Below are 13,981 nucleotides of genomic sequence, written 5' to 3'. Positions count from 1 at the left end.
CCTCCAAATGATTTTGAGTTTTGTTCCACATTGTTCTCCCTCTCTATGCAGGATCTCCTACATCCCTTCCAAGTGGATGGCAGTGGTTGCTGGGCACCATCTAGTTCTTCCGTAACAGCATTATTGATAATAATAAAAATGTAGAGACAACACAAAGGCCCACCAACTGATGAGCTGTTGTTGTTGTTATTAGGTGCTATCGAGTAGTCTCCAACTCACAGTGATCCTATACACAGCAGAATGAAACACTGCCTGGTCTCATGCCAGCCTCATGATTCTTGCTATACTTGAGCAACTGATGAGTGGATAAATTAAATGTGGTATACACATATAATGGAACATCATTTAAGCATAAAAAGAAATAAAGTACTAACATAAGCTACAACATAGATGAACCCTGAAAATATTATGCTAAGTAAAAGAAACTAGTGACAAAGGCCCACATATTATACAACTCCTTTATATAAAATGCCCAGGATAAGCAAGTCTGTTAGAGACAGAAAATATACTAGTGATTACCTTAGGGGTAATGGGAGGATTGGGAGGTGGTTGAGAGTTAAAGGTATAGCGTTTCTTTCTGAGGTGATGAAAATGTTCTAAAACTGATTGTGGTGATGATGGCACAACTCTGTGAATATACCAAAACTCACTGAATTGTACACTTTAAAGAGTTCAATGTGTAATATGTAAATTCTATCTCAATAAAGCTGTTTAAAAGAAAAAAGAAATATGGATGTTAACAATTCTGCTAGTGAGGACTCAAGGTAATGAGGAGCATGGTACAGAATATCTATTTCTTCCTGAACAGACTACTGGTAAAAATAAAGATGTTAAAGTCATTACTGGTGAGGGCTCAGAAGGAAATGAGGACCATGTTATTTTGAAAAATGAGGAGAGGAGATCCTTGTTATATAGTGACAGAAATTTTAGTGGAATTACATCTTGAAGTAATGAGGAAAAGAAGAACTTGTAAACAATGAAACTGAACATTTAGCTGAGTAGATGTCCCAGTAAAGTGTTGAAGGTATAGCCTTGTTTATTCTTTTGTACAGTGAAATGTGAAAGAAAAAGGAAGAACTGTTAAACAAAAAAGAACTAAGACTTGATTATTTGGGGAAATTCTCAGCCTTTCCAGATTGAAAAGGCACTAAAACTGAGAAATTTATTGCCAAGAGAGAAAAAGCCAAGGGTGCAGCTGTACCAGTTTTTGTTAATACCTCAGAAGGATTTAAATTTAAATTTCAGAGTATTCACTCACACAAGAGGTTCTCTGAAGAGATTGTGTGTAACTCATAGATCCCTTCAGCCATCTCAGCAGAAGTCAAAAACTGAGATGCGAGTATCTAGCAAAGATGTGTGGAAATCTTACAGATACAAGGAGACCCACAGGGTTATTGAGAATATTGTATCAGCAAAAATACTGCCAGCATGGACTGAAAGGGATAGGAAGAGGACAAAATGAAATAAGACTGTTGCACTCCCAAAACTCTACAGCCAAAACCAGATTGATAAAACTACTCAGTTGAAAAGATGAACCCTTTTGCACATATAGTACTACATTGTCAGTGAAAGCAAACATTGATATACGGGTGGATAGTTGGGTGAACAGGCTGAACTATTAGGTATCTCTATGCAAAGGGGAGTGTGCCCAAGACCATGTATAGGGTTGGCAGACAATGTTTCTACAAGTATATTTGTATGTTCTGTAAGAATTCCTAGGTATACAGCAGATCTGACAAGGGACAAGTTTGTAGTCACTTCTTGGCCACAGCCAGCTACCCAGAGGGAGCGTGTAGTTGGACTTGTGAGCTCAGGACCATAGTTGCAGGGGACATCAAGCTCAATTGGCATAACATACTACACAAAAACACTGTTCCATATCCTACTTTGCAGAGTAGTGACTGGGATCTTAAAAGCTTGCAAGCGGTCATCTAGATGCAAAGATGAGTTTCTCTTCGTCCAGAGCATATGGATGCAAATGTATCAAATGAATGCCTACATTCATTTCAATCAAATCACAACTGAAAAGAAAAAAGACTCTTCTGCCAAAAAAAAAAAAAGAAAAAAAAACTACTCAATTGACAAACCCAAACCAAAAAGCCCACTGGCACTGAGTTGGTTCTGACTCACAGAGACCCTATACAACATAGTAGAACTGCCCAACAGAGTTTCCAAGGCTGTAAATTTTTACGAAAGTTAAGATGGCCTCATCTTTCTTCTGTGGAGCAACCGGTAGGCTTGAACCACCAACCTTTTGGTTAACAGTCAAAACGCTTTAACCACTATACCACCAGAGCTCCCTGTTCAAAAACCACATGCTACCTTTTATGAAAAAGAAGAGGATGACTCCAAGGGTGGAGTACAAGCCCAAACAACAAACTCAAAAGTCCCAGAGGATTTTAGCCAGGCCTTGAAACCAAATAAAGGTTGCCTGGGCAGATTTTGAAATTGCTTGGAACCAGAGGCTCCTTTTATCTCCCATTTTAACTGTTATCCTATGCCTGTCCCACCACTGTATTTCTTGAGTTCTACAGGTTCTTAGATGAAAAGGAACTGTGCCCCAAAAGAGATTAGATTATATGCAGTCTCACTCACACTTGATTTAGATGATGACAATTTGGACTTCTGAACTGATGACATTTAGATAACAACTTTAGATTCTGAATTGATGCTATAATGGGTTGAGACTTTTACGGACACTGAGACAAGATAAATGTATTCTCCATGGGGACAAGCAGGAATCTTTAGGGGCCAGATGGCAGATTGCGGTAGACAGCATAATGCTCCTCCCTGCAAAGAGTCCACATCTTAATCTCCATAACCTATGAATATGTTACCTTACATGGAAAAAATAACTTTGCAGATATGATTGAATTAAGGATCTTGACATAGGGAGATTGAATTGGATAGTTCAGATGGGTCCAGTGTATCACAAAGGTTCTTAAAAGTGGAAGAAGAGTGCAAAAAGGGCATGGAGGCAGCATCTTCTGACGTCCTGTAACTTCACAAGAGGAAGACAGAATCACCATCAGCAACCCAAGGCTTATTCCTATGAGGCCAGACATGCCATCACCCTCCAGCCTTTTACCAATACTGATACCAACTGTCCCTCCCACAGCACTCACTACTCATCTGCTGGGTTTGATTCACTGCAGTGTGTGGCCACACAGACCTCACAGACAATACTCAGGATTATGGGGTTTACTAGGGAAGCTACAGGCTACAATTCAGGTTCTAGAACGTGCTCAGGATACAATTCTTCGATCAGGACAGACTCCCCTCTGTTATGCCCTCAGGCACACCTCTCTGGCCCTCAGCCTCTCCGTCTGGTCTCTGCCCTGCTTGGGCAAATGTTACAAAGCTCTTTTAGCTACTTCCGTAGTGATACTGCCTCGGAAACCCAAGGAGGGGTCGCTATGAGTTGGGGCTGACTTGACGGCACATGACAACAACAACAACAACATAGGTACACCTAGGTGCATCCCACTCTGTAAGCAAGCCTCCTAACCAAGGGCACTCAGCATTCCTGCTCCATGGGACAGGTAAGCCCACTGCTCTGTCTCATGCCTCTTGGTTCCACTGCCACTGTCTCTCTGCTGGGGTGTTGCTCAGCCAAGGAAGTCCAGTGCAGGGATCCTGGGTCCAAGGACATACTCCACTTCACCTCCAGCTCTTCTCTCTTGATGGCAGTGATATACCCTCTCTGCCTCTAGGAGGGCTCATTTTAAGCCTGGCAGAGTGACAAAACTAACCAATCCCAACATCAGAGTTCTATGTACCTTATTTACATGGTGCCCCCAATAATCTGGTTGGAGTTACAAAGACTATGGCTAGAAAAGCCATAGCAAGTAATTCACTGCACCGCAAATGGGCAGAAGAGGAAGTTAAAATGATGTGACATGAGAAGTACTCTGCTGTTTTTGGCTTTGAAGAGGTCACAAGCCACAGAATGTGGGTGCCCTATAGAAGCTGGAAAAGGCATAGAAATAGAGTCCCCGAGTCCCCTCTAGAGCCTCCAAAAAGGAGCACGGTCCTGGCAACATCTTGATTTTAGCCCAGTGAGGCCTGTGTCTTCTAAATTACAGAACTGTAAGATATAAAGCCATTGAATTTGTGATAGCTTGTTAAGCAGCAGTGGAAAACTAATACAGGAGTAATAGGGCATCATCTCTGCAATGTATTCTTACATGGTTCAGAAATGTTAACAACTAGGGAATCTGCATAAAAATGTATGGGAATTCTACGTACTATTTCTGCAACTTTTATCTAAATTTGAAATAGCTTCAAAATCATTTGTTTAATTGGGAAATCACATTTTTATTTACTAGAATATGCCAGGTTAGATTACCTTTCAAAGGCTGTCGCTATTCAGTCAATTCTGACTCATGGTGACCTCATGTGTACAGAGTAGAACTGTTCCACAGGGCTTTCAAGGGTGTGACATTTTTAAAGCAGAACACCAGACCTATCAGGCATCTCTAAGGAACTCTGGTGGTATAGGAGTTAAGACATTTGGCTACTAACCAAAGGTCAGTAGTTCAAACCTACCAGCTGCTCCAGAGAAGAAAGATGGGGCAATCTGCTTCCATAAAGATTTATAGCCTTGGAAACCCAATAGGGGTCACTATGAGTCAGAATCGACTCAATGGCAGTTAAGTTTGGGTTTCTTGGTTTATCAGGCACCTCTGGGTGGGTTCAGACCTCCAATTTTCTGGCTAACAGTTGAGAGTTTAACCATTTGCACCATCCAGGGACTCCCTTCTAAAGCTCACTCATTCACTCACTGCTGTAGAGTCGGATCAGACTCATAGCGACCCCTCCTTGGGTTTACAAGGTAATATCACTAGGAGGTAGACAAAAATGCCTTGAGGCTATTTAAATCCTTATATTAATTCTTTCTTCCCTGAAGGGGATTCCACCTATGCGGATCACCTGATCCACATAGCTGTATTCCAGTAGACCAAAAGACAGAGAAATATCCAGGAGGCTATGGGTCAGTCTCCAGAACTTTCAACCTCTATCTTTAGATTCCGAGGCTCCAGAGCCCTTACCTGTAAATAGTGAGGTGGGGAGACAAAGGACGGCTTGAACTTCTGTTCTTATTCCAGAACCGTTCCATCTCTTCTTTGGCTGTGGTTCCCAAAGGAATAGAACTAAAATAAAACCAAAGATATCAAAAAGATTAAAAGTAAGTTTGGTTTAAAATTTTCTATAACAAAAAGTTACCAATAAAAAAAAGGTAAGCTCACTGGACCAATCCTCTGTATTAGGAAAACTTGTTCATCCACCTTCTTTATTATTTATTTATTTATCTTTGGTTGTTGCTGTTGAGAAAATACACAGCAAAACATACACCAATTCAACAGTTTCTATATGTACAACTCATTGACACTGATTATAGTCTTCAAAATGTGCAACCATTTTCACCTTCCTTTTCTGAGCTGTTCCTCTCCCATTAACATAAACTTACTGCCTCCTAAGGTTCCTAGCTAATCTTTTAAATTGCTGTTGTCAATTTGATCCCATATAGATAGATCTTAAAGAGATCGTAATGCTCGAGGCAGACATTCTTTACTAGTTAAGGTAAACTACTGTTTGGTTTTAAGAGGACTTCAGATATTCCTCTTATATTTATGTTAACCTTAACCATTCAATAAAGTCCTATGAGAGCATAATTATTTCCAATTCCCCCAACACAGACGTCTAGCAATGAAAGCCCAATGATTTTCGGGCAGCAGGGAAAGTATGTTTAAAACTATTTGTGTAAATGAACTATCCTTTGTCAAGGCCACAGGTGCTGTCGCATACATTACTATCTGCCGTCATCAGCCCCTCAAAGCTCTCTTTTACTGCTGGCTCACCTGCCAATTTTTGAGTCTCATCATAGCTATAAGAAAAATCTCTGATAAATCATGTTGTCCAGACCCCAAGTATACCTTGTCTTCATATTCTTTTCAAAGAATACAAAAAAGAAGATATAAACAATCCAATTCACTGTTCGTGACTCATGTGTCTGCATCTTATAATTTTGTTTCTTTTTAATTATAAACCAAGTGTATCCCTGAAATAAAAGCTGGTATCCAGTATAACAATTAATTACATACAAAACCAAGTAAGATTTGGGAAAGATGGATATTAAAGTACCATTGGAATTGGAGTAAAGTTAAGGAAAAAAAATTAACTCAGAAAGAGAAATATGGCCTTTGATGCTAAAAAGAGGATTTTTTAACTTCTTTCTTTGATGCAGGAAATAAAAAAGCATCCTGTGAGAAGCTGTTACAATAGCAGAGGTAAAACTGGCTACCAGTTACTACAAAAGGAAGAGATGGTATCTTAGTCATCTAGTGCTGCTACAACAGAAATACCACAAGTAGATGGCTTTAACAAACAAGTTTATTTTCTCACAATTTAGGAGGCTAGAAGTCTGAATTCACAGTGTTGGCTCTAGGGGAAGGCTTTCTTTTCCTGCCCACTCTGGAGGAAAGTACTTGTCTCTTTGACCTTCTGCTCCTGGGTGATCTTCATCTGGACCGGCATCACTCTTCCCCATCTCTGCTTTTCTCACTTGCTTATTTAACCTCTTTTATATTTCAAAAAAGATAGACTTAAAACACATCCTATACTAATTCTGTCTCATTAACATAACAAAGACAACCCATTCCCAAATAGGATTATAACCGCATGCACAGAGGTTAGGATTTACAACATATTTCTGGAAGACACAATTCAATCCATAACAGACAGCTATTTAAAAAATAAGCATAAAAAATTCAAATCTCTGACAGATGAAGTCCCAAAACACTTTGAACAGAAAGTCTATGCATGAAGCAATGGTTGTAAATGTATCAGATAGGGTATGTGTCACAAAAACACATAATGCGGAGGGGCAAGGGTGGAGCTAAAGCTTGACAAATTTACTTCAGGCAAAGAGGGCCCTGTTGGATCATTAACCAAAATATGTGGTAAATCAGAGTTAATCTTAATCAAAGGAGGACTGGCCTTTGTCAAATTCTTGAGTTGACGAAGATGATGACTCTTGAGACGAAAAAGAGGAAAAAGTCTCTAATACAATTCAAAGTAACTAGGAATTAGCCGGATGACTACAACAGAGTCAACACCTAGTTTGAATCTGAGCTAAGGGAAAGAATCATCATTTAAGAAACATTTATAACTACATATTCCACCTACTTCTCAGTTTAACATACTGTTTAACTTCTGTCTTTGATGCAGGAAATAAGAAAGCATCCTGTGAGAAGCTGTTACAATAGCAGTTTAAAGCAAAAGTTGAACTATCAGTTGTAATACGCTACTAAGCTATAGCCCAATTTCACCCTTGTTTGTAGTTTCTTCATTCTCAACTATGATCTACTGCCCCCTATCTTTCTAAATGTTCCCATAATCATATCCCTACTATTTTATTTTACCTATCTACAATACTTATTAGGTACTTATTATAGTACAGTACCTTATTAGGTCCCAGGGTGGCACATACAGTTGAGTGCTCAACTACTAGCCAAAAGGTTAGCAATTCAAAACCACTTAGAGGTACCTTAGAAGACAGTCCTAGTGACCAGCTTCCAAAAGCTGGGGGTAGTCGTGCATTGGAATCAACTCAAGGGCAACTAACGATAGTAGTATCAAGTACAAGATTGTAAGCAATACTGGTGATTGACCACTAAAGTATGCAGCTGATTAATATCTATATAGAGGGCATAAAAGATTTTTATTAAATCAAAAGGAGATTTAAAATCTCTGGGAGCACTGTGATAACTACAATTTTAGCACTCTAAGTACTATATTATTAGTCTTTAAGTTCTCAAAACTCAACAACTGGATTCAGCTCAGTACCTCTAAATAGTTGTTTAGTTTCCCTTGTCACCGGGCTAGGTTGAAACCAATTATTAAACAGCTATTTGCAACAATTTAATTTTTAAAATTTTACTTATTTTGTTGTTCAGTATACACAGCAAACATAAACTTAATAATTTCTACATGTTTAATTCAGTGACAATGATTATATTCTTCTAGTTGTGCACATATTCACCTTCCTTTTCTAAGTTGCTCCTCCTCATTAACATAAACTCACTGTTCCCTAAGGTTCCTATCTAATCTTTCCAATTGCTTTTGTCAATTTTTTCCTATAGAGATAGTTCTTACAAGAGCACAATGCTCAAGGCAGATTTTTTTACTAGGTAAACTAGACTATTGTTAGATTATTAGAAAGATTTCAGGGAATATTTTTGGTTTAAGGTTTAAATATTATCTCAGAGCAAGAGTTTCAGAAATTCATCTAACCTCTATGGCCAGAAAGTCTGGATTCCATGAGAATGTGAAATTCTGTTCTGCATTTTCCCCTTATGATAAGGATTCGTCTATAGACTCTTTTGATTGAAACATTCAGTAATGGTAGCTGGGCACCATCCAGTTCTTCTGGTCTCGTGGAAAAAAGGCAGTTTCAATAATTTAATTTATTCTGTACCTATATTAAACATGATCCCATCCCCTCAAGATACTGACAATGTATCTATTTAAATGTGGAGATGTGGATATTTAGTCTCAAAATACCTCCCCATAGATTATGAATTAAAAGAAAAAAATTATAGTGAAGAAAAATCTAACAGACATCTTATTCAAATGATCAAAGCTAGATCACTGATAATGAGACAAATAATATTATGTGACCTTCAATTTGACATACTGTAACATCACTTACTTATTACTCCTACCAAAAATGTATAACCTAAATCTAATCATCAGACAAACTCAAATTGAAGGACACTCTACAAAACAGATGACCTATTTTCTTCAAAAATCCCAATGTTATAAAAGACAAAGGAAGGCTAAGAAGTAGTTCAAGATTGAAGATATTAAAGGAACATGACAATTAAATAAAATGTGTGAGCCTGAACAGGGGAGGAAGACTGCATTTCTATAAAGTACATCACTTGGGACAAATGAAAAATCTGAAAATGGATTGTGTATCATATAATAGTACATAAATCTTAAATTTCCTGAATTTGATAATTACACCATGTTATGTAAGACAATGTTCTTACAGGAGAAGTATTGAGAAGTTAAAGAATCATGACATCCATAACTTACTCTCAAAAGGTTTTAAAAAAATACCAACAACACTTAAATATGTATTAGGATGAATGATACTAAATTGTCAGTATTCCACCAGCTTTGACTCCCAGAAATAATAATATCATCTGATTCAATCTAAAATATAAAGTAATAAACAAATATCACAAAACATTAACAATTGATGAATCAAGATGAAAGATACACAGAACTTCATCACATTTTCCTTCCAATGCTTCTGAATACATAAAATACTTCCAAAGTAAAAATAAAATTTAAAAAAAAAAAAAAAGATTACTGATACAGAGGCAACTACAAAAGTCAACAGACTAGGAATGTATATGTTATTTGCCGTAGAGTTGGACCCGACTCATAGTTGGACCTCTCCTTGGGTTTCCGATAGCAACCCCTCCTTGGGTTTCCAAGGTGGTATCACTACGGAAGTAGACTGCCCAACCTTCCTTCTGAGGAATGTATATAGCAGGAAGAAATAAATTTAAAGACTAAGTCCTGAAAGCTCCCTAAAATTATATAGAAAAAGAAAAATTATAAGAGAAAAATATCATTAAAGGAAGACAAGACAAAACAGGTAGGAAAAATGAGAATTTATATCAAGGAAGGAATTAAAAAGTTGGAGCAAATAAATGAAATTAAAAATAACAGAAAAGGTGAAAGTAAGAAAAAAAGATTCTTCCAAAGAAATATCCTTCATTCTACTTCTAGATGAGAAAAAGTAACCACTACCACTAAATTTTCAGCCGATTATACAACTAACTGGGAGCTCTGGTAGCATAGTGCTTAAGGCACTTGACTGCTAACTAGAAGGCTGGAGATTCAAACCCATCAGCTACTCCTCGGAAGGAAGATGGGGCAATCTACTTCCACAGTGATACTGCCTCGGAAACCCAAGGAGGGGTCGCTATGAGTCAGGTCCAACTTGACGGCACATAACAACAACATACAACTAACTGTTCTCCTATATCTCTTGCCAAAATCTAAGTCAACAACCTATCGATTGTCTAGAAGGAAAAAAAAAGTTAAGCAATAATATTCTCCACAGATTTAGAAACTTACTTTCTGATACAGAGCCGAGAACTAAGGTGGGCACGGAGACAATGATGGCTAACATGTCTGCAAGATAAGAGAATCAAGAGTCAATACACATTTAGATATCAACATCAGTATATCAATTTTTCTTATTTTTGTACTATATTAGACTTATTTTTACAGCTGCCATCAGGTTGGCTCCCAACTCTTGGTGACCCCCAACTCTTGGTGAGCCCATGCAAAACAGAAAGAAATGCTGCCCAATCCTGTACCATGCTCATAAATGGGTAAAGACTGAACCGCTGTTATCCATAGAGTTTTCACTGGCTCTGGCTCATTTTCATAAATATATCATCAAGCAGATCCTACTCTGTCTTAGTCTGGAAGTTCTGCTGAATCCTTTTAAGCATCATAGCAACATGCAAGTCTCTACTGGCAGAGAGGCAGTGGCTGCACATGAGATACACTGGCCAGAAACTGAACCTGGGTCTCCCATATGCAAGGTGAGGATTCTACCACTGAATCACCAATGCCCCTGACTTAAGGGTAGAGCACCAGATTTAAAAACAAAACAATGATTGCATCAGGGCCCTTGATATTATTTTCTATTTGGAATACTATAACACTAAATATCTGGTACTTGACTGTTAACCAGAAGGCTGGCGGTTCAAACCCACTAGCCACTCCTTGGAAGGAAGGTGGGCAATCTACTTTCATAGTGATACTGCCTTGGAAACCCAAGGAGGGATTGCTATGAGTCGGGTCCGACTTGATGGCAAATAACAACAACAGCAACAACAACAAATATTTTAAGAATAATTAGAAACGTGATCTATAAATGCAAAATAAAATGTTAACGGAACACCTAACACAAGGTAGAGGAATAACCAGAATTGGTAATGTTCAACAGAGAAATGTAGAAAGTGATTTTTTTTAAAGCTAGGTCTTAAAGGAGTTGATGGTTGAAGATGGGGTTAAAAATAAATAAATAAAATAAGCCACTGGCAACAGTAAGCATATAGCTTAGCTATAGCAGAGGTCTGCTACAAACGGATGAATTAAAAAAGTTGAAGAGAGGGAAAACTGCTAGATCGGTGAAACAAGTATTGATTTGGGTGAAGAGAAAGGCAATATACCAAAAGCATGTGATCAGCATAGTAACACAAGGAAAAGAAAGATCTGGAGAGATACACAAGAGATACAGACAAAAAAAGGTAAACATTTCTTTTACACAATGATGCATTATCAGTAATAACAAGCATTACTCTATGGTAGATACATGGGTCAAAAAAAAAAAAAAAAACCTCACTGCCATCAAACTGGGTATGACTCATAACAACCCCTCCTTGGGTTTCCGAGGTGGTATCACTACAGAAGCAGACTGCCCAATCTTCCTTCAGAGGAGTGGCTGGTGGGTTTGAACTGCTAGCCTTCTGGTTAGCAGTCAAATGCCTTAGGCATTATGCCACCAGAGCTCCCAGATACACTGGCAGACATGCTAAATGATCAGGTATGGGGAGGCAAAAGGGAATATACCCATGACCATACATAAGTTTGGCTGATGTATTTCTACACACGTATTTGTATGTACTATGTTGTTATGTGCCGTCAAGTCAGCCCCGACTCACAGTGACCCCTCCTTGGGTTGCTGAGGCAGTATCACTACGGAAGTAGATGCCCCATCTTCCTTCCAAGGAGTGGCTGGTGGTTTTGAACCGCCAGCCTTCTGGTTAACAGTCAAGTGCCTTAGGCACTAGGCTACCAGAGCTCCCTGTATGCACTATAAGAATGTCCATATAAATAGAACTAATGAAGCAAAGGTATAACTTCTCAGCCAAAGCCAACCACTCAGAGGGAGTGAGTTGCTGGGCCTGTGGGCTTGGTACCATAGTTGAGGGAACATCAACCTCAATTGGCATTATGTACTACACAAAAATACTGTTTTACATCCTACTTTGGTCAGGAGTGACTGGGGTCTTAAAAGCTTATAACTAGCCATCTAGATGCAACAACTGGTCTCTCCTCATCTGGAACGAAGAAGAGTGAAGAAAATCAAAGACACATGTTAACAATTAGTTCAATGGACCTAGTGGACCATGAGAACCTCAGCCTACAAGACCCTGAGACCAGAAGAACTAGATGGTGCTCAGCTACCATTGCCCATCATTTAGAAAAGGATCAAAATAGGAGATCCTTGATATAGTGGGAGAAAAACATAAAACAAAACTCAAAATCATAAAAAAAAGACTAGGCTTATGGTCTGATAGAGACTGGTGAAACCCCCAACACTATTGCCCCTAGTCATTCTTCCGGGCCTGAAACTAAATTCACTCTTATGGCTTCCAAACAATAGGAGATGAACAATTAGACCAGGTAGGTGCTCTCCATAGCTCAACCAGGAGAGATCAGAAGGGCAGTATCTGTATAGGGAGATAGCTCAGAGGGCAGGAATACACAGGAAAAGACACAGGGAAAAGGTACACAGGGAAGAAGTGGGAAGATAACTGTTAAATTATGGGGACTGTAATCAATGTCATGAAACAAAATGTGTATGAACTGCTACATGGAAAACAAACTTGATCTGTAAACTTTTACCCAAATCACAATTAAAAAAAGAAAAAAGGTTGAAGAACTAGGGGCTTAAGGAGGGAGGGTCCTGAATATAAGTTAAGTCATTTTAGGAACGACTTTGAAGATTCAATTAAAAAGTCTCTCATGTAATAGAATACACAAAAAGATGAGGATGGGAAGTTTTATCATTCACATGAAAAGGCACTTAAAGAGGATACAGAAGTTTTCTACTAAAAGGTTGCCATTTTTGAAATGCATACATCAGTACTGGAACTGCTTTTCAAGTCAAAAATCAAAATATGCCCATGCATTCTATTAATGAAAATGAAACTGACAGAAGTTTACACAGTATTATTGAAGATGCAACACTATACCTTTTTACTCAATCATCATACCCAATCTGCAAAAGCATTTAAAAGGGTGATTATCAAAGTGAAGCTCTGGGAATAAAAATAAAAACTTCATCAATTTTACAAAAGTTTATTGTATACCCAGTAAGTTCAAGGTACTACAGGGATATAAGATCTCTTAAGATCTAATGATCTTCTAAAGCTCACAATGTCCTTCACACCACTGAAACTAGATAAACAACTAGATGCACAAATATTTCAAGTTATGCTTTACACTAGGAAGTAGAAGGGTCCACTATTTAAAGGAACAAAATCTAACCAACACTTCCTTCTTCAGCTCTTCCCTCTTTCCAACTCTGGAGGCAAGAGGTGAATACAGACATTGTGTACCCAAGGCTCCCAGAAAGAAGTGGGAACAAATCTCTGTAAATCAATTGAAGTAATTGTGACTGTGAAGTTGCATGGCACACATTCCTCACACCAAGCTAGGCCCCGTCACTCAGCTACCCAGCAAGAGTTTGCAGAAGTGGGTTGGAATCTACAGCGCTTTCTGTCTAGAGCTATTGTTTCCCAACAAATACCAATGTAAACTTTCCACAAGGCCCTTACACAAACTAGCTGCAGATTCCATAACTTAATTTGAAATATGAAAAAAGTAAATCTCTACCTGACTTTCATGTTAAGCCAGGAATGCTGAGATTTTCTTTTTCCATACAGGAATGGTATTTTACATTTTATAGCTAGAAAATAATAGGACTTTTGTTGTTGTTGTTGTTTTATTTTTAATTAACAAAGTTTGTTGTTGTTGTTGTTGTTAAGTGCCGTCGAGTCGTTTCCGACTCATAGCTACCCCATGCACAGCAGAACGAAACACTGCCCGATCCCGCCCCAGCCCCACAATCCATGCTATACTCGAACCCATCATCGCA

General features: G+C 38.4%; 1 protein-coding gene across 1 annotated transcript in view; it reads right to left on the bottom strand.

Annotated features, from left to right (window-relative positions):
• SDHC (succinate dehydrogenase complex subunit C) overlaps window positions 1-10,211 on the bottom strand; it is a 63,159-nt gene extending 52,948 nt beyond the window's left edge. Inside the window, exons 1-2 of the mRNA XM_007947748.2 lie at window positions 10,159-10,211; window positions 5,052-5,153 (exon numbers count right to left, since the gene is read on the bottom strand). Coding sequence (XP_007945939.1) covers window positions 5,052-5,119 — 68 coding nt within the window. The 5' untranslated portion in view covers window positions 5,120-5,153; window positions 10,159-10,211. The remainder of the gene's footprint in view (window positions 1-5,051; window positions 5,154-10,158) is intronic.
• Between the last annotated feature and the right edge of the window lie 3,770 nt (window positions 10,212-13,981).

Source organism: Orycteropus afer, unplaced genomic scaffold (assembly GCF_000298275.1).
Source record: "Orycteropus afer afer isolate SDZICR_OR568_19922 unplaced genomic scaffold, OryAfe1.0 scaffold00193, whole genome shotgun sequence".
In the NCBI taxonomy this organism is placed as follows: domain Eukaryota; kingdom Metazoa; phylum Chordata; class Mammalia; order Tubulidentata; family Orycteropodidae; genus Orycteropus; species Orycteropus afer.
The sequence above is the reverse complement of the archived record's forward strand: the minus strand, read 5'-3'. Positions and strand labels throughout refer to the sequence as shown.